General features: G+C 41.8%; 1 protein-coding gene across 2 annotated transcripts; it reads right to left on the bottom strand.

Annotated features, from left to right (window-relative positions):
* Positions 1 to 4,339: 4,339 nt before the first annotated feature.
* LOC115102202 (intermediate filament family orphan 2-like) lies at positions 4,340 to 26,455 on the bottom strand. 2 transcript variants are annotated; one of them, XM_029621873.2, is made up of 10 exons: positions 25,352 to 26,455; positions 13,590 to 13,650; positions 11,834 to 11,932; positions 11,667 to 11,711; positions 10,647 to 10,832; positions 7,996 to 8,159; positions 7,312 to 7,483; positions 6,666 to 6,764; positions 6,282 to 6,418; positions 4,340 to 6,005 (listed from the first exon to the last, which is right to left on the bottom strand). In XM_029621873.2, the coding sequence occupies exons 1-10, from the start codon at positions 25,909 to 25,911 to the stop codon at positions 5,900 to 5,902; spliced, it is 1,629 nt and encodes a 542-aa protein (XP_029477733.1). In that variant the 5' UTR covers positions 25,912 to 26,455; the 3' UTR covers positions 4,340 to 5,899. The 2 variants fall into 2 exon arrangements, with proteins under 2 accessions (XP_029477733.1, XP_029477735.1); XM_029621875.2 differs by lacking the exon at positions 11,667 to 11,711 and having other exon boundaries at positions 4,341 to 6,005.
* Between the last annotated feature and the right edge of the window lie 528 nt (positions 26,456 to 26,983).

The raw sequence follows: 26,983 nt of genomic DNA, 5'->3' as shown, positions 1-26,983 counted from the left end.
AAATAAATCATTCTCTCTACTATTATTCTGACAATTCACAATTTTAAAATAAAGTGGTGATCCTAACTGACCTAAGACTGAAAATGTTTACTAGGAATTGTCAGGAATTTTGAAAAACTGAGTTTAAATGTATTTGGCTAAGGCGTATCTAAACTTCTGACTTCAATTGCACATATACATATATATATTTCTTCTTCTTGTTATTTTACAATTATTTGTATTGTTAGAAACTTCAGGTGTAGGGTCTTAATTTTTACCAGTTTCTCACAGCAGGAAAATAATCCTGCAGCAACAGGAAATGTGAATTATTATGTGGATTATAATTGATTGCCATTTTAATAGGGGTTGGTCAATTTTGTGTTAGGACAAATCAACTCTGAAATTTGAAAGTGGAAATCACAAACTTTAGAAGCCTTTTAAAAATAAAATACAGTACACATTTTCATTCCCTGCTGTGCAGGAACATTCAGCAACAAATTGAGATCTTACATCGGTATAAGCCTCTGATTTGAAACCAGCTATCCAAAATACCCATACACATGTCCCATTGTGCTCTGCTTTAAACAGAGAATGAAAGAGGCTCTAGTGGCTGAAAAACTGTATTAGCATGGGCAGTGCCATTGAGGGCTTCCACCATTTTAATGTAGTCAACTGGGAGTTCCAACTTCATTGGCTGATCCCTGTTGGTGACCCTGTTGGAGTCATGTCCAACCGGGTCATCAAGAAGGATCAGCCAATCGTGAAAAATAAAATTGACTAAGCCTCAATGGTGCTGCCACAGACGATATAATTGCGAATATACAAATATCTATTTATCTTTATTAGATATTGGTATTACATGCCTTATTTATAAAGGCCTTTTCAAACAAAGTGAACAGTTACAAAGGACCATTTTTCATGTCTCCTCTGGTTGCTTGTACAGTACATTATCAGTTGGAGATGTCCTATCAATTATGACATCATCTTTATGATCCCTCTCGAATTCAACATAAGCAATTAGGGCTCCCTAGTGGCAAGCGGTCTAAGGCACTGCACCTCAGTGCTAGAGGTGTCATTACAGACCCTGGTTTGATTCCAGACTGTATCACAACCTAGCCGTGATTGAGAGTCCCATAGGGCGGCAACAATTGGCCCAGTGTCATCGGGGTCAACAACGTATTTGGACTGTAGTGTTGATACAGGTGTAGGCATGTGAGTAGCCTGTGTCAGTCTCATCGCACACTTGTGCGGATGAGTCAGTGTCCCGAGAACGTGACTGTGAGCCCCTAGGGCCTAGGTGATGACTGCTGGGTCAGGGTGTCACCCAGTAAAAGTTCTGGACAACTCACGACTTGTGGTTCTGTCGGTGTTGCTTTACTCAACAGTAACTAATCTGTGTGCCTTTTCCAGATGACATCCTCTGCAGTCTGGACAATGTATGACACAGGTCCAGTCTGAGCAATGACTGTGGCAGGAACCCACTTTGGTCCTTTGAGGTAATTCCTTGCTAAGACAGTTTCTCCCGGATTCAGATTTCTGTCCTTTGCGCTCAGTTCGTGACATTTGACTTGACATTCTTGTTGACGTCGCACTGTCTCCTCTGCATTCGTAGGTTTGAGTAGGTCGAAGCTTGTGCATAGTTCTCTCTTCATGAGTAGCAATGCAGGCGAAGATTTGGTGGTTGTGTGAGGGGTGTTCCTGTAGCACAGGAAGCTGTTCAAGAATGGTGCGGTGTCGCTTGACTATGAGATGTTTCATGGTCTATACCAACCATTCTGCCACCCTGTTGGTAGATGGGTGATACACCATTCACCTGTATGAACCATTTCTTGGGGCACTAGCCCGTAGTACGTTGTTGCTAACGAGTTGGAGTGGTGTTCCGAACCGAATAAACACTTCTCCAAGCTTCTCGATGGTCTTCTCAGCAGTTGTAGACCTCATGATGGCTAACTCTGACCACTTGCTATGAGCATCCACGACCACGAGAAACATTCTGTCTTTGATTGGACCTGCGAAGTCGACGTTTATGCGCTGCCATGCCTCCTCTGGCCAACCCATGGATGAAGAGGTGCAAGTTGAGGTACGTTTCGAACCTTCTGACATGAGAAACATGTTTTCACTTTCTCCTCAATGCTTCCCTCCGATCCAGGCCACCAGAAGTAACTTGGTGCAATTTCCTTCATGCAAACCAAATACACTGCAACGCAGTGGTCTTAAACAGAACAAAACAGGGATAAACATACCTGTATTTGTCCAATAGAAACTCTCGTTTGCAACTGTTGGACTAATGATTACACCCTAGATCAGTTAGATGCAGGCAGTGTGCAAGGCGGTATTGAATGTGTCACTGTCTGTCCATGTGTCACTATTTGCCACCTCAAATTTATCTCTTGACTTGTGTGCACCTACGTTGTAAATGTTCATTCATAGGCCAGGTTGTAGCAACCTCATGATGGCTATAGGTAAAATTTGAGTATCATGTAGTAGCCTAAACCTATAGAAGTGTAGACATGTGAAGTGTAGAAATATTTCAGAAATGTACTAACAATATTAGCAATTAACATTGTATTTTTTGTTGTAACAATTAGTGGTCCAAGAAGAGCAACCAGAACAGCCAGGCCTCAGAGGCAGCACAGGACCAGGCTAAGATTCCCCACGTGGATGACTATTGCATACTTAAGCCCATACATTTTTTAAAATTATTTAATTTGGCCACTCAGTTAAAAACAAATTCTTATTTACAATGATGGCCAAGCCCGGACAATGCTGGGCCAATTGTGTGCCGCACTATGGGACTCCCAATCACGGCCAAATGAACCAGGGACTGTAGTGACGCCTCTTGCACTGAGATGCAGTGCCTTAGACCGCTGCACCACTCTGGAGCCCCCTCTGTCCTTGGATCAATTTGAAATAAATAGTGTAAACAGTTAAAAATGTTAATACACAAGCCTATTAGGCTTTTGTATAATTCCACTACCAATGCCTGATGGACACTGTTTGATGGATACAAAATCATGCTAATGTCAACCATCTCTCCTGTCTCTAACACCCAACATGGCAGCAGAAACGGCCAAGTCTCCACTACAGAAGGATCTTCCCTCCACCTCTCAACCACAGGAGAAACCACATAAGCACTCCCTGTTGGTGAGGATGTTTTCAACAAACAACTGTTTCAAAGTCTTTCGGCAAGACCCTGTAGAGGAAGTCTAATTATACACTCATTAAATATCGCATTTACAGTATTTCATTATAGCTTTGGTCTTTTCTATATATATTTTATATCTCATATCTTATCTAATTTCACACAGTGGTGAATGTAACTGTGTAGGAGAGTTAAAAAGGTTATTCCATCTAATTTAAAATTATTAGAATAGTACACAAGGCAGAACAGAACAACCTGGTTCGGGGTCATTGGCCCAAGCCCGCGAACAGGAATATTCCAAGTTCAGACAGAAGGGGGAGTCAGATTGCTATGATCGCCAGGAACTTTACTTTGGTGTCTATTTTTAATTGTTGCGCTACTGGTGCTGCCTGTTGATGTTAGGTAGGCAGCTAGAGTAGCAGAATGATGTTAACATCTTTGGGTTTTGTTTCATTAAATGTATTTTTATTTCATCTGGGTGCTTGCGTCACCTACTAACACAGTACTACCCGTAGCTCCCGTTCTCCTCAGTCCGAGAAAACACTGAAAGGTATGTGTTTCAGATCACTCTTTTATAGAAGTCCATAACGTGAAATAAAACATCAAGGTTAATGCTGTATATATAGTTATAAGGGAGTGTGAGACTATTGAAATATGTAACTTTGACAGTTTGACAGTTTTGTTATTAATATAGTTTACAGAGTGCTAAAAAGTGTTGTTCTTTGTGATGCAGACTAACCGCTAAGCAGCCGACTGGTGCTTGCGTTTTATTATGGGAGATGGAGTTTTGGCCCTCTAAGGTCTGAATGGGATAGAGGCGATTTCACGTTGTAGCTTGTTTGTGTTGGTGTTTTTGTACATGAGTTGTTGTATTTTGGTACTGTCAACACAAAGCACCTAGCAATGTATTGGGGGTGTTAGACAGGCTGTGTGTTTGACCTTTCTTCATGTTCCTTTATAGAACAACTTGTCAGATGGTGCATTGGAGACTGATGTGTTGCTGTCTTGTCTTTTCACAATACTATTGCAGATCGACATAAAAGCCAGAAAGACAGCCGTGGTGTCGCTCTTCATTTCTTGGTTCTCTTGTGGTACATAAAGACCGCTACAACTGTCTGAAATGTGTTGCAACATTATAGTAATTCAGATTAATTATATTTGTAATCGAGCACAAATTTAAATCTTACACAGTAGGCTGTCAATTTGCCATCTGCCCCAAGACAGAACATGTTAAAATAAAGAGCAATCTTTTTATTGAATCAAATTGTATTCAATATATGGTTCAGTCATACAGTACATTTGCAAGCATCAGAATTCAGCTGCATTTTGCACATAAAATACAAATACGACACTTGCAGCCAGCAAATCCCTATCAGCCATGATTGTTCCAAAATAAACTAACATATATATTCAATTACGAATGTCAAAAATCATCAACAATTAAAATGGGATTATCCTTTATGATTCAAAATTGCTCTTTTACATTTTTTTTGGAGAGCATACAAACAATGAAATCTAAACAAACATCCATAACAGGCTGTGTGTATCATAAATTATAAATGTTCATGCTAAAGTAGCATTTAACAAAAATAGAACAAACCTAATAAGGCAATTCATATTAATTCTGAGTCCAGCATACATATCAGTAGCCTGGTCCCAGATCTGTTTGAGCTGTTCTGCCAACTCCTATGGTTGTTATCATGCCAAACCAACCATTGGAGTTGGCTAAAGAGCACAAACGGATCGGGGACCAGGCTCGTGTATCAGTAGGCACATGGGTATCATTTAAATGACCATGTTTGTTCATATTTACCCTCTGAAAATACTGAGTGACACCATGTTGAGGCCAGATGTACAGTTGGAACTGGTACAATGGTTTCACCTGTTCGTTTTAGAGAGACATTAAGAGAAAGAACAAGAGAATAAACAGGAAAGTAAATTAAGACAGTGTTGTGGTTTAGCTTTTAGCTTTGTATTTAGGTCTGTTTTCTTTTGATTGCCTTCTGAAAATGATAGGTGCACATTTGCATTAATGCAAATGCTTCATATATCTGGCCCCAAGTCCTCTAGGCTGTCAGATTAATAGACAAATCATAACTGGCCAGCAAAGTAATGAAGGTTATTCCAGAAAAATAAGGCTTGCTTATTGCATAGTACAGTACTTCAACTCAGTTTTACCCCTCATGTGATGGCTGTGTCCAGATATGGGGGAACTGGGACACATTTACTGACTTTACAGTACCTGCAAAGGCACTCCGGGCAGGCAATCTCAGAGTGCATCCGAAACTGACTTCAGTGTGTGAAGACTGACCTCTTTAGTACATCAAATGCAATTTCCCTGCCAACACTTACTCTGAAATATATCATATGGACCACTTTGATAGACCCCCTAATGGCTGAATATGTCCGGATTTCTGTATCTTAACATGATTAGGATGAATACTGGGGTGAATACACAGTTAAATGACCATAGGTGTACAGTAAGTTGAGTGTGTGTGGAGATATGTGTTGAGTGGGGGTGAGTACTTTAGTCAATGATAGGACAGTGAGAAGCAGTGAGGAAGAACCAACACTGCACCTTGTTGAGGAATATAAGTTCATCCCTGTATGGGTAATAAACGGTGAAGCACCAATAGTTTACATTGAGTCCACAGGACTCCTCCTAGATCAATTGGAAACCTGCTGAAGGAGAGGAGGATCACAGCATTTCCTCCATCATCTCTGCAGGATCAGGTGGTGGAGGGAGGGGCCAGAGGGTCAAGGGTCAGGGTTCAGTTATCAGCTGACCCCTCCTACTGCCTCTCCGTCCTTCTCCAGCTCCTCCTGGATCTCATCACTGTTCCCTGAGTCGCTGCTCGCCACCGAGCTGAATGATGGAGACTTCCTATATCAGAGGGAGGAAATAAGGAAGATGTCAGTCATATCCTCTATGATTAGGCCTACTGTATTGACAGAGCATGTCCAGAATTACTTGACTAGACTAGTGCTTAATAACGTGAGGAGAAACAACTAACAAATTCTTTGATGGTAAAAAAACAACAACAATTAAATAAAATGGAGACTGATTAATGTTGACGTTTCGGCATGAAATGGAAAAATGCCCCATTGCATTGAAATTACATTGTTTCTCATCATGTGTGGAGAAAGAGGCGTGTCTGACCTGCCGTTGCCCCCTGAACCCTTAATGAGTCTTCTGCAGGTCTCCATCTGCACATCCAGGCCTCTCTTCATAGAACACATCTCCATGTACTCCTGTAGGTGACGGTTCATATCACTCTTAGCTGTAGCCAACTCATACTGGGGGGGAGAGGGAGAATCAGAGAGGTGGGAGAGGAGGAGTGAAAGAGAAGGAGGTGAATGGTGTAAGAGTCAGAGCAAAAGAGTGGGAGGAGATGTGAGAGGGTGAGTCAGAGGGGATCGAAAGGAGAAACAGGTTGGGGGTAAATATGGACTGTAGCCAAATATTAATAACAATGAATGACTAACACACAGGAGAGTGAGTCACACAACATTAACTATGACCTCTGTTCTCTTGATCTCCCACCTCTATTTGCCCCATGGTCTCCTGGTACTCCTTCTCTCGGTTCTGGAAAAGCATCTCAGTCTCGTCGATCAGGCTGCCCAGACTGCCATCTTGAGAGGCCTATCAATGCACAACAGACCAATTTAAACAATGTGTACTGGGGGGTCTATCAACATTGAAAATACAGTAGTAGACTTTACTTTGCAAGTTTTAATGTCACATGCACAAGTACAGTGAAATGCCTTTCTTGCAAACTCAAAACCCAACAATGCAATAATAAAATAAAATAGCAAAGTTGGGTGGGAGCTTGCAAAACAGAGGCTATCCAGTACGGCGCCATCTTTTTTGCAGCTTGGAGACTTGCGCCATCTACAATAAGCAATTTTATACAGTTAACATTCATACAGTTATAGAATGTAGATGGATAGGTAAGGTAAATAAACATTGGTCGAACACACAATTAAACAGCACACAATTAGACAATAAACAATCAAATAAATAATTACACAGTTGTATTGACATATATTTCCTTTACATTCTCTGAGGCCAGTCAGAATAAAGGCCTTACAGCACTAGGTGATTAAATCATCAACAGAGACAACTGACTTTTTTGTTGTTGAAGTTCCCAGACAATGCTTTTGGATGAACAGTAGGGGGCAGCACTAACCTGCCCAGGGCCTTCCCCTTGTCCTTCTGCTGCAGCACAGGCACCTGCAGTAGTGCTGGCTGCAGCACAGGGGGTGTTGTAGTTGGCGAAGTCCTCCCAGAGGAGCAGTGTCTCCCCATTCTCCTCCCAAGCCAGGCTGTCACAGTCGTCATCAAAGTCAAACGTCTCCCTCCTGGTGACAAAGGAATTATCATCTATGCAAGTTCTGCATACAAGAGAGGGATGGAGAAGTGGGGAGAGGGAGGGACAGAGAAAAAGAGAGGAGACATGAAGGTGGAAAGGGAGGGGAGAAAAGAGAGAAGACAAAAAGGGAAGGGGGAAACCAAACCGAAAGACATGCACATTTGAAAAGGGTTGCAAAATGAAGAGGACAGGGAAGAGAAAGAAAACAAACAGACAGACAGTGACTGACAGACAGATGAAAACATGACACAGTAACAAAGCACACATAAAACTGACCAGGAGATGCTATCTAACGAGACACACTACAGTGGGGATATAATTCAAAGAATCATATTGTATGGCTCAAACCACAGTTCTTTGGATAACATTTTGACCTTAGTCCTTGAACTAAACCAGGTCAAAATCGACATGTTCCGGATCAACGGCAAAGATCCAGCACTCATTAGCAATTTAGGCAAAACAGGAAGTTAAATAACACAGGTCAAAGGTTGGGCCACTCACAACTGGTTGAGCATGCGTTTCATCTCGTCTGTGATGTTGAGTGACCCCACGACGTGCTCCGCTTCATCCTCCTCTCCCCCACCAGACTCAGCTTCCATCTCAGGACTTCTCTCCTCACACACAGCCTTACGCTCTTTCTTCCTGCACGACGCAGCACCAGCCCCCTGTGGGAAACACACCACACACTAGTTAACCTACTACACATGTGTGAAGGGGAGTGAGAGTGTGTGTGTATGTAAAATACAGAATTTCATGGACATCTTTATTCCTTCATATGAAATGGCCCAATATACTGGTGTTTATCACTACCATACATAAGCAAACATACAGTACCAGTCAACAGTTTTCTACATTGTAGAATAATACTGAAGACATCAACACTATGAAATAACACATGGAATCCTGTAGTAACGAAAAAAAGTGTTAAACAAATCAAAATATTTTATATTTGAGATTCTTCGCAGTAGCCACCCTTTGCCTTGATGACAGCTTTGCACACTCTTGGCATTCTCTCAACCGGCTTCATGAGGTAGTCACCTGGAATGCATTTCAATTAACAGCTGTGGCTTGTTAAAAGTTAATTTGTGGAATTTCTTTCCTTAATGTGTTTGAGCCAATCAGTTGTGTTGTGACAAAGTAGGGGTGGAATACAGATGATTGCCCTGTTCGGTAAAAGATTTCCCTGGGTGAAGGGCTTTTAGCGGGTGGAATAGTGGGGGTCAATTGGAGGTTTACTTAGTAGCAATGCAAATATCATGGTACAGCTATATCGACACTCAATCATCATATAACTTTTTAATGGTACGTTTACAAACATATATTTTGATGAACAGAATTGAAACTTGTGTATCATTGTGGTAAGTGGTGAAATAAGTATAGCCAGTTAATATTGTAATGGCTTAGCAGATAATAAGAAAAGACGATCAGTATTTACCTGGCTAAAAGAGAAGGAATATAATATCTATTGTTTACAGGAAACTCATTCAACAATTTTAGATGAAGTTTTGTGGAAAAAGGACTGGGGGGACAAAACATATTTCTCTCATGGGCAAAAAATTAAAACGGGGTGATGACATTAATTAACAATAATTTTGATCCATATGTGCAAATTGTCCAAACAGATCATCAAGGTAGATAGATTATATTAAATATGTTATTGGACAATAAACAGATATGACTTATTAACCTATACAGTCCAAATAATGATGATCCAAGCTTCTTTGAAAATATAAGAATTTATCAACTCTACAAGCAACACTAGACTCTATTATTATGGTGGGAGATTTTAATACGGTTTTAAATACCTCTATGGACCATAAAGGAAATCACACTACAAACCATCAACCTCAGGCACTTAAGGAAATCATGAATGTCATGGATATATTGGAATTAGTGGATATATGGAGGCTTAAATATCCTGACCTTGTGAGATATACGTGGCGGAGGCTTAATCAAGCTAGTCGTCTTGATTATTTTCTTATGACATTTTCTCTGGCACCAAAAGTTTAAAAAAAAGTGTTGATAGGGGACAGAATACAGTCGGAGCATCACATAATTGGCATATATATTACTGTTATTGGAAATTTAATCAAAGCCTACTGGATGATAACTTGTTTATAACTAGGACAGAAAGATTTATAACTGACTTTTTCCGACATAACATAGGTACAGCAGATCCCCTTATTGTATGGGACACTTTTAAATGTGCCTTTTTAGAGGCCATGCAATTCAGTACTCATCTATAAAACAAAAGTAATTTAGAGCAAAAGAGTCCATATTAACAAAGGAAATGTAATGACTAACAGTACAGATAGCAATAAAAATTGTACCATAGAAGCACAGAATAAGTTAGAGAAAAAACAAAAAGAAATGGAGGAATTTATTCAAGAAAGATCCAGTGTAATATATTATAAAAAATAAAGCAAACTGGATAGAAAATGGGGAAAAATGTCCAACCGCCGTGTCTTTGTGAGACACAGAGTAGGTGAACGGATGATCTCCGCAAGTGTGATTCCCACCGTAAAGCATGAAGGAGGTGTGATGGTGTGGGGGTGCTTTGCTGGTGACACTGTCTGTGATTTATTTAGAATTCAAGGCACACTTAACCAGCATGTCTACAACAGCATTCTGCAGCAACACGCCATACCATCTGGTTTGCGCTTAGTGGGGCTATCATTTGTTTTTCAACAGGACAATGACCCAACACACCTCCAGGCTGTGTACGGGCTATTTGACCAATAAGGACAGTGATGGAGTGCTGCATCAGATGAACTGGCCTCCACAATCACCCGACCTCAACCCAATTGAGATGGTTTGGGATGAGTTGGACCGCAGAGTGAAGGAAAAGCAGCCAACAAGTGCTCAGCATATGAAAACTCCTTCAAGACTGTTGGAAAAGTATTCCAGGTGAAGCTGGTTGAGAGAATGCCAATAGTGTACAAAGCTTTCATCAAGGCAAAGTGTGGCTATTTTGAAGAATCTCAAATATAATAAATAAACATTTTTGTGGTTACTAAATGATTCCATATGTGTTATTTCATAGTTTTCATGTCTTCCCTATTATTATACAATGCAGAAAATAGTACAAATAAAGAAAGACCTTTGAATGAGTAGGTGTGTCCAAACTTTTGACTGGTGCTGTATCTATTTACCTTGCTCTCTGGGGTTGCTCTGGAGGGGCTCATGTGGGGACTCATGTTGAACATCTTGCTCATGTCTTCGGAGTTGCGTTGATGGGCCACATCACATAGTTTGGCCGTGATGTCAATGCGTCTGCAGATATCCATGTCCACCTTCATGGCCTTCTCCTGGATCGCGGTGTCCAATTCTGACATTTCCTAAAGGATGGAGTTGGTTTATTGTCAGTCAGATAATATCCATGAGCTGTGTCAATTCTTACATTTGCTTAATACTGTCAGTATGAGAGAGTATCGTTTTACGAGGCAACATTTTCCTATTACGTAGTTAAATCTAGTTAAGGCCATGACTTGCACTTTTAAAGTAATAAACTAACTGAAAAGGCACTTAAAAGGTGTCATTGTTTGACAATAAATAAATTAACTTAAAAGGGTTAAGAAGTCACTGGAACGGGCCAAGAGTCATTGTGTGTGAAACAGCAGTCTGGGCAGGTTTTGGCTAGTCTGTGAGTGTAACTACTCCAGAGTGTGTGGAGCGTTCATTAGAAGGCTGGCCAAAACCACAGGGCCTCAAAGAATGGCGAGGCTGTGTGAGGTGAGCCATAAGGGTTTCTCATCTCACTGCTACTCGACCTGTCTGTTGGCCTGTCTGTCTGTCGGCCTGTCTGTCTGTCGGCCTGTCTGTCTGTCGGCCTGTTTGTCATTCTCTCGCTCTGTGTCTGTTTGTCCGTCTGTCCGTTGGTCCAACCGTCCATCTGTCTTTCTGTGCAACTAACTTAGCTCCCACCATTTCCAAAGGAATTTCTTGGCCTCAGTGTTCAAGGGAGAGTGTCTATGTGATGTATGATAAAATGTGTTGTGAGCATTCTGACTGCCAGGCTATACAGCTGAGAGTGGCCACATGCATCAGTAACAAAACAGATGGGGGATGGATGAAATAAAATATACAAGTACGTTGGTTGAGTGGTAATAAATGAGTGTAATGAAATAACATATATATAAACAGTGTCAAAAAGTTTTATTAAAGCAACTTACAGCAAGTTCAACCAGTCCGCACAATTTAAAGTTGGTTGGGTGTTTCTAGTTTAAATGAAGCACACACACTATTAAGTGATTACTTTGTACTTACCATTTTACCATGCCATTTCTGTGTAAATAGGAGAATAAGGGATGGTAAATAAAGCCTCAGCATCATTACTTACATTATCGGTCATGAGGCTCTTGAAGACCCCCAGCTCTGTCTTGAGACTCTCCACCTTGTCAGTGAGCTCCCCCTGAACCACCTCAGACTCCTGGGCACTCTGGAGATGGAACACACAGCCACATCACACTCTACATCTAATCTACTGACGCACCACGGCTCAATATCAAATCAAATGTATTTATGAAGCCCTTTTTACATCAGCAGATGTCACAAAGATCTATACATAAACCCAGCCTAAAACAGCAAGCAATGCAGATGTAGAAACACAATAAACTCTTACACGTTTATGAATAACCATGGACTAATTCTAAACCGCTGAAGGAGTTCATTCCATGTTTATCCCTTGTTTTCATTTTGAAAATGTGTCTTAAAACATCTTGAAAACATTACAATTAAATTCCTATTGCAACAGTGTCCCTTTCTCAAGAAAAAGTCTGCATAACATGTTGAAAAGTCATTTTATTACTCTACAATCCACTATTTTGATGCATCAATGTCAAAGTGGATTGAGTTCTGGGTTTTGGGCCAAGAGCTCCAATAAAAGTCATCTGGAATTCTGCTAGTGGGAAACAGTTGAAACATAGCTAGTCAGTGTGAGTCAGTGCTATCGGCTTTTAAAATGTGTTATATGAGTAATGTGTTTCAGTCTTTAGGGGTTATAAGACACAGTAACACACCCAGCATTGGTTCCCACTGACGAACATGTACACAGAGGGACTAAAGCATCTGAACGCAACCTGTCCCCACCCATATCTATTTTCTATCTTTCCCATTCTGTTTTTGTAAAACAACATTGACACACAGTACACATTTTAGTGATTTAGCAGGCACTCTTATCCAGAGCAACTTACAGTAGTGAGTGGATACATTTCCTCCATATGAGTCCCCCGTGGGAATCAAACCCACAAACCTGGCGTTGCAAGCACCCTGCTCTACCAACTGAGCCACACGGGATACATATGTCAGAGGCATCCGAAGATAACAAGTTATCACAATTCCTGAATAGGTAACTTACTGGCAGTCATGCAAAACACCCACAAACATGACACAGAGTAGAGCTGTTCCTGCATCGGGTCCAAAAAGTTGGAGGACAATCAGACCCAGACCTGAACAGACCCTATCATAAAAAAAAGAGGGACCAGGACACGAATGGACCCAAGAACAATCAGACATAGACCCGTCTAGACCAGACCAAATTTAGACCTGAGTGACATTTAAAACAAATATATTATCCAAGTTGCTCTTCTGGTTAACGAAAAGGTCTATATTTTGGCTAGGCCTTCTATAAAGAAATAAATCCCTTATTAGCGTAAAATAAATATGCTATATACTATGCAGAGCCGTGGTCGGGTCCACTCGGGTCTATAGTTACATAGATCCAAGACCCGATGACAATCAAACTGGACCCAACCCGGGCCTGAGGGAAAGTTAGAATTTTGAACCTGGGTATTTGGCTTCAGGTGGACCTGTGAAGACCTCTAACACAGAGGCTGAGCTGCATCCCAAGAATCTGTATTTTTTCCCGGAGTGCACTTTTTCACTTCCTTTCATGGATTGTCCCTTTATGGACAATGCCTTTTGAACTTTGGATTTGAAAGGAAATGACTGGTATAAGAAATATGTTGGAAACTCCCTTTAGTCCAGCCCACGCCTAGATACTTCAGGAGAAAAGACACAGTACTGGGATGCAGTGAGCTAGAAGAGGGAGTGTGGTGTGGGTATGATGATTTAAGATGGCAGAGATGTGCTCTTACCTCCTGAAGTGTCTCCACCATGGCCTCCATCTGCTGGCGCTTAGACAGCTCCTCCTCCCATCTGGAACACATCACACACAGACACACACAGACACACATGGTTTTTTACTATCCTTGTAGGGACCAAACAATTTATTCCCATTCAAAATCATTTTTCCCTAACCCCAATTCTAACCTTAACCCTAATTGTAACAATAACTCTACCCTAAAATAGCCTTTTTTCCTTGTGGGGACCAGCAAAATACCAGTAAAACTAAAAACACACAGGCAAAGTTGCAAAGAAAAAGCCACATCTCAGACTGGCCAATTAAAATAAAAGATGGGCAAAAGAACACAGACGCTGGACAGAGGAACTCTGCCTAGAAGGCCAACATCCCGGAGTCACCTCTTCACTGTTGATGTTGAGACTGGACAGAGGAACTCTGCCTAGAAGGCCAGCATCCCGGAGTCGCCTCTTCACTGTTGACGTTGAGACTGGTGTTTTGCGGGTACTATTTAATGAAACTGCCAGTTGAGGACTTGTGAGGCGTCTGTTTCTCAAACTACACACAATAATGTACTTGTACACTTGCTCAGTTGTGCACCGGGGCCTCCCACTCCTCTTTCTATTCTTTTTAGAGCCAGTTTGCGCTGTTCTGTGAAGGGAGTAGTACACAGCGTTGTACAAGATCTTCAGTTTCTTAGCTATTTCTTGCATGGCATTGACTTCATTTTTTCAGAACAAGAATAGACTGATGAATTTCAGAAGAAAGTGCTTTGTTTCTGGCCATTTTTAAGTCTGTAATCGAACCCACAAATGCTGATGCTCCAGATACTCAACTAGTCTAAAGGCCAGTTTTATTTCTTCTTTAATTAACACAACTGCTAACATAATTGAAAAAGGGTTTTCTAATGATCAGACTTTTAAAATAATAAACTTGGATTAGCTAACACAACGTGCCATTGGAGCACAGGAGTGATGGTTGCTGATAATGGGCCTACGTAGATATTCCATAAAACATTTTTAGCCGTTTCCAGCTTCAATAGTCGTTTACAACATGAACAATGTCTACACTGTATTTCTGATCAATTTGATGTTATTTTAATGGACAAAAAAATGTATTTTTCTTTCTAAGTGACCCCAAACTTTTGAATGGTAGTGTATGCTTTTATATCAGTCTAAGCCCTGTATGGACAGTGATAACAGCAGCTTAATTAGAGAGATATAAAAGCCTTTAGGGTCACTAAGCAAATATCATTGGACTGTTCTATATGCTATAACCATTTACCACCCTGTGGGGACAGATTACTTACAGCGATTGGGAGAATAAAAGTGAAAAGGTGTGGTTAGTTGAACTGTATTTGCACAGTTACCCAATGCCAACGTTTGATTCAATGTTCTTAAACATTTGAATGTTTCAACATAATTCCCTCATAAACGTCACTTGCTAGACATTCATCCTTGGATACTCAGACAAATAGAGAACAGTGGCTCTCTTTCGAGGAATGCTACAAAGTGGACAAGGAAAAGAGCACAATCTCACTGACAACACTGTTGACTCAATGGCCGAACAATACTTTGAAGCATCAGGAGAGGGGTTGCCACTGCCACATATGCTAATGACACAATAATCACCTATTGATTCAATTACAGTGTGTTGTTACAGTCTAAAATGGACTTCAGATTATCTCTCTCTCTTTCTCATTTACACATCAGTTAGGTTTAATCTACGGCCAAGAAATAATTATATATCAGATTATATACACAGACCTTTATCAGTTTAATAATGACTTGTCCTTCTGGAGAGCAGAGCCATAGTTAGATAGCTGTTTACTCTGTTAATACGTATATAGTCAGACAGACTGAGATTCACCCCTGTATCGTCTTACTCTTCGCTTCGAGGCTTCTGACCAAAATTTAAAAACCTTGGTGCTAAATTTAGAGGATGTACAGTATCTAATCCAAAAGCACCAAGGCTGTTTTTAACTTGTCAACCTGGAATTGCTTACTTATACATGCCATTTAGCAGACAATTTTTTCCAAAACGACTTAATATCACACATTCATACATTTTTATATGGGTGGCCCAAGAGGGTATTTAACCCACAATTCTGGCATTGCAAGCGCTATGCTCTACCAACTGAGCTATACAGTTCCACCATGCTAATTTAGCAAAGGCTTTTTGACTTCAATGGTACAGTTTCATATACCATCTTCAAAGAAAGTGTTACTATTAACACAGAATTAAGCTAATAGTACTCTTTTTGATCTTCAAAGTTGCCTTGGGGGATTTCATGCCACTTTTGCCAGCAGATTTGGTCAGTTAAAACAATGTTCTGCTCCAGGCTACTGATTTTCAAAGGTATAAATAAAAAAGACAAGAAGGCTTGACGAACTGGAGCAATGAAAGGGGATGTCATTGTCTAGAAAAAGCAGCTCCTTATAACTAAGAGCCGTATTGTTTTACTGCCACCCATCCACTCACTCTTCCTTAGTATGTAAGCTAGCTTGGTCAAAACTGTAGTTCAAGCTTAGCACAAGCTAAGCTGATATGACAATCAGAAACATTCATTATCAAAGTAGATGGAACGTGATATAAAGCATTCTACTGATAGAATAACCCGGACAGATCTCTTTTCTCCTTTTAATGTACTTGGTGACTCACAAAGACACCAAAATAGGATAGGGGTTGAATTAAGAAGTGCACTCTCCATCTCTCTCTCTGCTGAACGGCTTGGGGCAGGGAGCAGAGGGGGGTGGTTACACAGGCAGAGAACAATTCCATTAGGAGGCAGGTCCTTGTGCCAGGTTTGCAGTGCTGGCTAGACTCCCCTGACAGTGGCAAAACAACAACACACCAATCCCTAATACCACCATCCATGGATAAGGATGGGACATTGGTGGGTTAGAATGGTGAAGGTGGTGGTGACTCTTAAAGCCACAATCTGTAATATTTCCATCCGCTAATTGATCATGTCAACCAATAAAATATAGGCTACACCTTTTTGGAGAAATATGGGATTAATTCCGAGGAAGCAGTCATCAGATAGTTTGTATGGGGTGTTATAGTAACCAGGTCAGAGGTCCCTATGTGGTCCCTGATCAGGGTCTCGTTCAATAGGGATACATTTTTAAACAGAGTGAAATGGGGTGAAACACAGAGTGAAACATTCCAATTCAGTTGCTTGAAAGTGTTGAGTCCATTTGAATCCTGATGAATATCAACAAGCTTCATTCATTTTTTTAAATTCAAGGGTACCACATCAAGTAAAAAAAAAAAAAGTTGAACTTTGAACCTGAAATTCACTGGTCACAGGCTGCCAATTCCACTCCAATGCCCTTTTTTTCAAATAATAAGTTGCTGACCATACAAACCTAATATTGGTAGCAGTCATAACAACACTTTGTAATCCAATCCTTCTCTGATTGTTGAAACAATGGGCCCTTGTTAAAGCCTCACAAAGTTAACGAGTGGAACACACCATAACTCTGAAGTACGTGTGGCCCCAAAACTTCAAGCAATCAAATGCGAATGAAGCCCTAGTTAATAAATGAATAAATATATGCCATTTAGAAATCATGTTCAGTTTGGCATGTCATATGACAATGGTTTGATAGCCCATACAGTTATGTCAGAAATTAGATTGATGAATGCCCATGATGTATAATAGCCAGTATTCCACAATCCAGGTTTATGAATTGGACCTTTATCCCGGTTACTCTTATTGACGGGCGCTTTGAGAGAAATCGACCATGAACACTCATTGGTAAATTAGGTTTGAATTGTCAGAAGCACACAGATGGAAAATAAGATGCCCCTCTTTCATAATATCTTACGTTTTTACCGTCGAGGACCAATTTGCAAACAAATGTTTTATTTAATACTTTTAAGTGCTGTCCTCTGGGAATACAATGTACATCTTGTTGTAGGTCTTTTTACCCAAATAAATTATATTCAATTCAACGTGGTTAATCCACCTCAGTGTGTCTGTGTCTCTCTAATACTTTAATAAATAGATATTATTTGAAATATAAACATGTGCATTACATTGGTACGGGAATTCCAACCCAGGGATAAATAACCCTGGCAATGCATTCCACTGGAGAACGACAGGGCAAGGAGCACTTGAGCCCAACAGAGACAGATGGGATACTCCTGCAATGGTCCTACTCTGGCCTCCATTGCGTTGGGTCTCCTCCTACACCGTTATATTATTCCACACCGATCAGAGGAAGCATGGGTCAGTGTGGAGTGAAACAACATGCCACTAAACCTGTATGAGTGACAAAGTCAAATACCTGTTGTACAATATTTACTGCCATTCTGGGTGCTACTTCACTCACCTGTTCTGCGCATGCAGACATTTGCATATTCTACGGTTCAGAATCTGACTAAACTTGTTGAGTGCAGCAGCACATTTCCCACCTTGCATTTGTTTGTTTCCTTACCGATTATAATAACTTTGTATGTGTGTGTTCATGCAACTGTAAGTACCTTATTAATGCACAACTCTATTACCCGATGAGACAAGGACAATACCAGCCGTACAAACCTTCCCCTAACCCGGACGACGCTGGACCAATTGTGCGTCGCCTTATTGATCCCAGGATCAAACCTGGATCTGTAGTGACGCCTCAAGCACTGCGCCACTCGGGAGGCAAATCTAGATTTCTGACATACTCATATTATTATTAGATTTCTTTCGCACACTCTAGTGCTTAAACGAGCTAAGCTATTAACACAAAACCAACTTCCAAATGTGTGGACTGCCCCAACTTAGATTGCATGATAATTTTTTGGTTGTTGAGCATTTATACTTTTTGTACTACACCAATATTTAAAAGTGCCATAGACTGTTCCTTCAGAAAGTATTCACACCCCTTGAATTTTAACACATTAAGTTGTGTTATATTTCAAATGGATTGAGATTTGGTGTCACAGGCCTACACACAATACTCCATAATGTCAAAGTGGGATTATGTTTTTAGAAATTTGTACAAATTAATAAAATAATGAAAAGCTGAAATGTCTTCAGTCAATATGTATTCAATCCCTTTGTTATGGCAAGCCTAAATAAGTTCAGGAGTAAAAAGTCACATAATAAGTTGCATGGACACTGTGTGCAATAATAGTGTTTAAAATGATTTTTGAATGACTATCTAATCTCTGTAGCCCACACAATTATCTGTAAGGTCCATCAGTCGAGCAGTACATTTCAAATACAGATTCAACCACAAAGACCAGGGAGGTTTTCAAAGGCCTCGCAAAGAAGGGCACCTACTGGTAGACGGGTAGAAATAACAAAGCAGACATTGAATATCCGTTTGCGCATGGTGAAGTTATTAATTACACTTTGGATGGTGTATCAATACACCCAGTCACTACAAAGATAAAGGTGTCCTTCCTAACTCAGTTGCTGGAGAGGAAGGAATTTCACCAATGGTGACATTAAAACAGTTACAGAGTTTAATGGCTGTGATAGGAGAAAACTGAGGATGGAGCAACAATATTGTAGTTACTCCACAATATTAACCCAAATGACAGAGTGAAAAGAAGGAAGCCTGTACATAATATAAATATTCCAAAACATGCATCCTGTTAGCAATAAGGAACTAAAGTAAAACTGCAAAAAATGTGGCAAAGAAATTAACTTCATGTCATGAATACAAAGTGTGATGTTTGAGGCAAATCCAACACAACACATCACTGAGCACCACTCTTCATATTTTCAAGCATGGTGGTGGCTGCATCATGTTATGGCTATGCTTGTCATCGGAAGGACAAGGGAGTTTTTTAGGATAAAAATAAACGGAATAAAGCTCAAGCACAGGCAAAATCCAAGACGAAAACCTGGTTCAGTCTGCTTTCCAACAGACACGGAGACAAATTCACCTTTCAGCAGGACAATAACCTACAACAGGTGAAAGCTTTGATCCCTTACGGATGTCACTTGTTAAATCCACTTCATTCAGTGTAGATAAAGGGGAAGAGACAGGTTAAATAAGGATTTTTAAGACTTGAGACATGGATTGTGTATGTGTGCCATTCAGAGTATGAATGTGCAAGAAAAAATATTTAAGTGCCTTTGAACGGGGTATGGTAGGACATCCAGCCAACTTGACAAAGGACAACTCACCAAAAGTAATTCTTAAACTGTTTAAGCTATCCTAACTTCCAATTCTTAAACACTTTGATCAACTATATCTATAAATATTTGCATAAATTATTATCGTCACGCCTGCTCCCGCTTCCCCTCTCTGGCACTCGAGGGCGCCAGGCTGCCCTTCATCACACACAAGTGTTCCCTTTATTTTTTTAAGCAATGTATATATATATATATATAGATATGTATTTTTTTTCTCTTTTCTTTTTCTTCTTCATATTTTCAAACAGTACATTTATATTTTCCAACAGGGCTATACATTTGGGTGAGTTTTTTTTCCTCGCCTGAGTAGCCTCGTTTCACTGTCAAAATGGCACCAAAAGAAATGGCAGCAGTTTTACGGCGCCCAACCTACGGCAATTGCTCGGCCTCTGACCACGAGGCACTACAGAGGGTAGTGTGTACGGCCCGGTACATCACTGGCGCTAAGCTGCCTGCCATCCAGGACCTCTACACCAGGCGATGTCAGAGGAAGGCCCTAAAAATTGTGAAAGACCCCAGCCACCCCAGTCATAGACTGTTCTCTCTACTACCGTTTTTAACCCCAAGCCATAAGACTCCTGAGAACAGGTCATCAAATGGCTACCCGGACTATTTGCATTGTGTGCCTCCTCCCAACCCCTCTTTTTACGCTGCTGCTACTCACTGTTTATCATATATGCATAGTCAATTTAACTATACATTCATGTACATACTACCTGAATTGGGCCGACCAACCAGTGCCGTCATTGAAAATAAGAATTTGTTCTTAACTGACTTGCCTAGTTAAATAAAGGTAAAATAAAATAAATATCTGCATTGTGTCCCGCCACCCGCCAACCCCTCTTTTACGCTACTGCTACTCTTTTCATCATATATGCATAGTCACATATATGCATAGTAACCATATCTACATGTACATACTACCTCAATCAGCCTGACTAACCGGTATCTGTATGTAGCCTCGCTACTTTTATAGCCTGTCTATTTACTGTTGTTTCATTTCTTTACCTACCTATTGTTCACCTAATACCTTTTTTTGCACTTTTGGTTAGAGCCTGTAAGTAAGCATTTCACTGTAAGGTCTACCTACACCTGTTGTATTCGGCGCATTTGATTCGATTTGAAAATAAAATGAAACCATCTAGTGTTCAGCGAAATAACAATGTAAAATACAGGTAGCCTAGTCAAATAATTAACATCCAATCACATTAACCGTTACTCTCTCGCAGGAATTCCACCAAGTCCGTATGTAGCCAAACATAGCTGCTGCTCATTCCGTTTGCTCGAAAATTGATAAATGGTAAAAAAAAAGTAAGGCCCGCATCCATAGAGACACATACCAGCTCTACTGGTAGTACTGCTACTACCAGCAGTACTACACCTGTCGACGACACAAGTTGTTCTGCTTCCACGAGCACATCCAACGCTAGCATCAGTAATTCTACATTTGTTGTTAGCCCAGTTAGCATGGACACAGACAGTTGTGAATCTGATGCAGCCGAAGAGCTACTTACCCCTTACAAGGGAAAGCACTGAACAACAGACAGGAACGTTGGACCATCGAAGAGGCGCAAATATGATGAGAACTACATTGATTTGGGGTTCACTTGTATTGGGAGTCGTGCCTTTCCTCAGCCACAGTGCAAAAGTACTATCACAACTGGATGAAACAAGGGGCTAGAAGCATCTTATATGGTGATCTACCAAGTGGCTAGGACAGGCAAGCCCCATACTATTGTGGAGGATTTAATTCTTCCTGCTGCCGCGGATATGACTGGGACAATGCTGGGGGAAAAGGCAAAAACAAAACTATACAGACAATGACTTCATCAAACAACACTGTTTCAAGCCGCATCGGTGACATGGCAGGAAATGTTTTGAAAGAATTACTGCTTTGCATACAAGCCAGTGAATTCTATGCATTACAGCTGGATGAGTCAACAGACATGGCGGGCCTGGCACAGCTCCTGGTATATGTCCGTTACATTTATGGTTGTCAATTATGGTTTGCAGAAGACATTCTCTTCTGCAAACCACTGGAAACCAGGACAACAGGAGAGGATATTTTTTAAGTGCTGGACAGCTTTGTAACATCAAATGGACTTTGGTGGTCAAGATGTGTTGGTATCTGTACTGATGGCGCAAAAGCCATGAGAGGGAGACATAGTGGAGTGGTAGCGCGCGTGCAAGCAGTTGCTCCCGATGCCAATTGGGTACACTGCAGCATCCACCGAGAGGCTCTTGCTGCCAAGGGAATGCCTGACAGCTTGAAAGACGATTTGGACACTACAGTGAAAATGGATAACCTTGTTAAAGGAAGGCCCCTGAACTCTCGTGTATTTTCTGTACTTTGCAATGATATGGGCAGCGACCATGTAACGCTTTTACAACATACAGAAGTGCGCTGGTTATCAAGGGGCAAAGAATTTACATGTTTTTTAAATTGAGAGCCGAGCTTAAAGTTTTCACTGACCATCATTTTCACGTGTCTGACTGCTTGCATGATGACGAGTTTCTCACACGACTGGCCTATCAGGGTGATGTTTTCTCGCCTGAATGATCTTAATCCAGGATTACAGGGACTCTCCGCAACTATATTAAATATGCAGGACAAAATTGAGGCTATGATTAAGAAGTTGGAGCTCTTCTATGTCTGCATTAACAAGGACAACACACAGGTCTTTCCATCATTGTATGATTTTTTGTGTGCAAATGAACTCAAGCTTACGGACCATGTCAAATGTTATATAGCGAAGCACCTCAGTGAGTTGGGTGTGCAATTACACAGATACTTTGCCAAAACGGATGACACAAACAACTGGATTCGTTATCCCTTTCATGCACTGCCTTACCGATATCTGAACAAGAGAACCTCATCGAAATTCCCTCTCTCTCCAGATGAAATCTCGCGTCTTGTGACGGCCGGCCGCCCAACAACCTGCCCGCTTGACCCTATCCCCTCCTCTCTTCTCCAGACCATTTCCGGAGACCTTCTCCCTTACCTCACCTCGCTCATCAACTCATCCCTGACCGCTGGCTACGTCCCTTCTGTCTTCAAGAGAGCGAGAGTTGCACCCCTTCTGAAAAAACCTACACTCGATCCCTCCGATGTCAACAACTACAGACCAGTATCCCTTCTTTCTTTTCTCTCCAAAACTCTTGAACGTGCCGTCCTTGGCCAGCTCTCCCGCTATCTCTCTCAGAATGACCTTCTTGATCCAAATCAGTCAGGTTTCAAGACTGGTCATTCAACTGAGACTGCTCTTCTCTGTATCACGGAGGCCCTCCGCACTGCTAAAGCTAACTCTCTCTCCTCTGCTCTCATCCTTCTAGACCTATCGGCTGCCTTCGATACTGTGAACCATCAGATCCTCCTCTCCACCCTCTCCGAGTTGGGCATCTCCGGCGCGGCCCACGCTTGATTGCGTCCTACCTGACAGGTCGCTCCTACCAGGTGGCGTGGCGAGAATCTGTCTCCTCACCACGCGCTCTCACCACTGGCGTCCCCCAGGGCTCTGTTCTAGGCCCTCTCCTATTCTCGCTATACACCAAGTCACTTGGCTCTGTCATAACCTCACATGGTCTCTCCTATCATTGCTATGCAGACGACACACAATTAATCTTCTCCTTTCCCCTTCTGATGACCAGGTGGCGAATCGCATCTCTGCATGTCTGGCAGACATATCAGTGTGGATGACGGATCACCACCTCAAGCTGAACCTCGGCAAGACGGAGCTGCTCTTCCTCCCGGGAAGGACTGCCCGTTCCATGATCTCGCCATCACGGTTGACAACTCCATTGTGTCCTCCTCCCAGAGCGCTAAGAACCTTGGCGTGATCCTGGACAACACCCTGTCGTTCTCAACTAACATCAAGGCGGTGGCCCGTTCTTGTAGGTTCATGCTCTACAACATCCGCAGAGTACGACCCTGCCTCACACAGGAAGCAGCGCAGGTCCTAATCCAGGCACTTGTCATCTCCCGTCTGGATTACTGCAACTCGCTGTTGGCTGGGCTCCCTGCCTGTGCCATTAAACCCCTACAACTCATCCAGAACGCCGCAGCCCGTCTGGTGTTCAACCTTCCCAAGTTCTCTCACGTCACCCCGCTCCTCCGCTCTCTCCACTGGCTTCCAGTTGAAGCTCGCATCCGCTACAAGACCATGGTGCTTGCCTACGGAGCTGTGAGGGGAACGGCACCTCAGTACCTCCAGGCTCTGATCAGGCCCTACACCCAAACAAGGGCACTGCGTTCATCCACCTCTGGCCTGCTCGCCTCCCTACCACTGAGGAAGTACAGTTCCCGCGCAGCCCAGTCAAAACTGTTCGCTGCTCTGGCCCCCAATGGTGGAACAAACTCCCTCACGACGCCAGGACAGCGGAGTCAATCACCACCTTCCGGAGACACCTGAAACCCCACCTCTTTCAGGAATACCTAGGATAGGATAAAGTAATCCTTCTCACCCCCCTTAAAATATTTAGATGCACTATTGTAAAGTGGCTGTTCCACTGGATGTCTTAAGATGAACGCACCAATTTGTAAGTCGCTCTGGATAAGAGCGTCTGCTAAATGACTTAAATGTAAATGTAAATGAAATTGGTTCTGTGAAAAGTGAATTTAATCAGAAGCTACTGCCAGATTTCTGGATTGGGCTGTGCTCAGAGTATCCTGCTTGGCAAATCGTGCTGTTAAGACACTGATGCCCTTTGCAACCATGTGCCTATGTGAGAGTGGATTCTCGGTGCTCTGGTCCTATAAGAGCTCTTTGTCACTTCCCACGAGCCAGGTTGTGACAAACTCACACTCATTCTTATGTTTAATTAATGTATCGTATAGTGTGTGTGTGGCAGGCTTACAATGATGGCAAAAAAACAACATTTGAGAGTGCGTTGACCCCGGTGCTAGAGGGGGTACAGCTGGAGGTTAAATGTTTGAAGGGGTACGGGACTATAAAAAGTTTGGAAAACACTGTTCTAGTACATTGTGATGTAATGGCGTGGGTAAGAAATGACCGATTCAACCCTTAGAGGCACTAGTCATTACTGTTCAAAACTGAGTGTACAAACACTCAAGTTACAAAAGTTACAGCTGGAGTGGGCTGGACGGGTCTTCAACCTCTTGACAAGATCACTAGGTGTTGTAAGGTAACAACCGGCCTTATTTCAGAAAGCAAAGTACATCCTGCACTTCACTCTCACAAATCCCTTGCACCCATAACAATGAGACACACTTACATTGGATTCCTGACAGTGCCATCTCACTTCTGACACCAGTGTAGCGAATTCAAAGGGTAGCCCAACCAGAACTTGAACCTGGGTCCCTGCTACCATCAGCCCAACACCTTAAGCATTAGATCAAGGGGCTGCAACTTCTGAACACAATGTTTCTAGAATTTGTATGTAAAATAATATAATGCAACCAATAACTTGTCAACAACCTATCAACAACTTCTCACCAAGTTCAACAAGGTCAACGAGTTCCTCAACAATCTGTCAAATAAGTAAAAACAACATTTGTCAGACACTTGGATAAGATTGTGAGATGCCTTGTTCTGAATGACTTGATTGATTGTATCTTTGCATAAGTTTGCTTGACAATTAAAAAATGTAAAGTGTTAATTGAAAGTGACATCACTTACTTTTTTCTGTATTCGTCTCTATCTCTCTTGATTTTAGCCAACACATTGTACAGGGCTCGCAGTTCAGGGGTGACGGTATCGACTTGAACTCCAACATCAACACCATCCGCCTGCATCCATGACACCCCGGGGCTGTGGAGCCTAGTCTCGAGTCGGTCCCCAAACCTCGTGTGGGTAAAGTTCCATATCGTACCTGGTGGGCTTACCCGTGGCTGGTACCCAGCCAGAGACAGGTCCAAAGAGCTCGTTTGGGTTGTTTGTTCACGGCTAAAGTAGGCTCTGTAGCGGGATTGCTCTAATGCTTGCTGTAGTTGATTTTCTAACAACGTGTTTCTACGCTCCAATTCATGAACTTTAGCTAGGAAACATCGAAATCGCAGGTTAAGTGTTTTCAAGGCATGAATATTGGAACCCAAATCGTTCCGTAGAGCACTAGACACCCTAGCACTAGTACCGGACGCTGGCGTTCCAACGGGGACCCCAGCGGCACCCGGAGATTGCGAGCCCTCAGCAAGAGCAATCGAATTCATCATTTCGTTTGCGTTAAATGGGCAATACATTAAAAAAAAATCGCCACGGTATTCCGAGGGGCTTAACTGGTCAGCTTCAATTAGCCTGCTACTACTAGGCCTACTGTATTTTTCACCCGCGCCCTGCCGTAAAAATAGGCCAGCCCTCCACAATGCGGTCGGCGATGATGTGATTCTTTGAAATGAGCTTATGCGACTACAAATCTCGCAACCATTGCTGTGAACGCCATGTCATTGTGTCATCTTGGACAGTGTAGGAATGTAAACTCGACATAAAGATTAACGCCGTATGTCACCTTCTTCATGATGCTCTTGTTGACGGCGAATGCATCTCCACGCAAAACAGTTAAGGACGCTATTTATCGCCAGGCTATGTAGCCTGCGCACCTTCTGAACGCGCACCTTCTCTGTATTGCTGCTGATATGTTAACTAGTTTTTGCAAAGTCATTCGCCTTCATTCATTTCTCCTGCGCCGCCCATCCTTTTGATAGAGTCGTCCCAGTGAGCTGCCGAATACGCCTGAAATCAAGGCTCTGTCCCTATTACTGGTATTATGTTACAGCCAAATGAAAACACCCTACAATGCTACGCCCCACCCGCCCGTCAGCTTACTTGCCTTAATATTCTGAAATAAATGTGTTTCTTTTTTAGAAAGATATGTTTAGAACATGCCCATTCAAGCTCATCTAACTTTAGATTTCATAACAAACCAGAAAATCAATAGTTATTTCTGATTGTTTATCAAAGTTATCTGGTCAACTCATTTATCCTGCTATGTAATGTATGTATGTATGTACAGTGCGTTCGGGAAAGTATTCAGACCCCTTCCCCTTTTCCACATTTTGTTACGTTATAGCCTTATTCTAAAATGGTTAAATAAAAAAATGTTCCTCATCAATCTACCCACAATGCCCCATAATGACAAAGCGAAACAGGTTGACATTTTTCCAAATGTATATAAAAAAAACAGAAGTACCTTATTTACATAAGTATTCAGACCCTTTGCTATGAGACTCGACATTTAGCTCAGGTGCATCCTGTTTCCATTGATCATCCTTGAGATGTTTCTACAACTTGATTGGAGTCCACCTGTGGTAAATT

This window comes from Oncorhynchus nerka, linkage group LG20 (assembly GCF_034236695.1).
Source record: "Oncorhynchus nerka isolate Pitt River linkage group LG20, Oner_Uvic_2.0, whole genome shotgun sequence".
In the NCBI taxonomy this organism is placed as follows: Eukaryota; Metazoa; Chordata; class Actinopteri; order Salmoniformes; family Salmonidae; genus Oncorhynchus; species Oncorhynchus nerka.
Note: the sequence above shows the minus strand (reverse complement) of the source record. Positions and strands in the feature narration are given on the sequence as shown.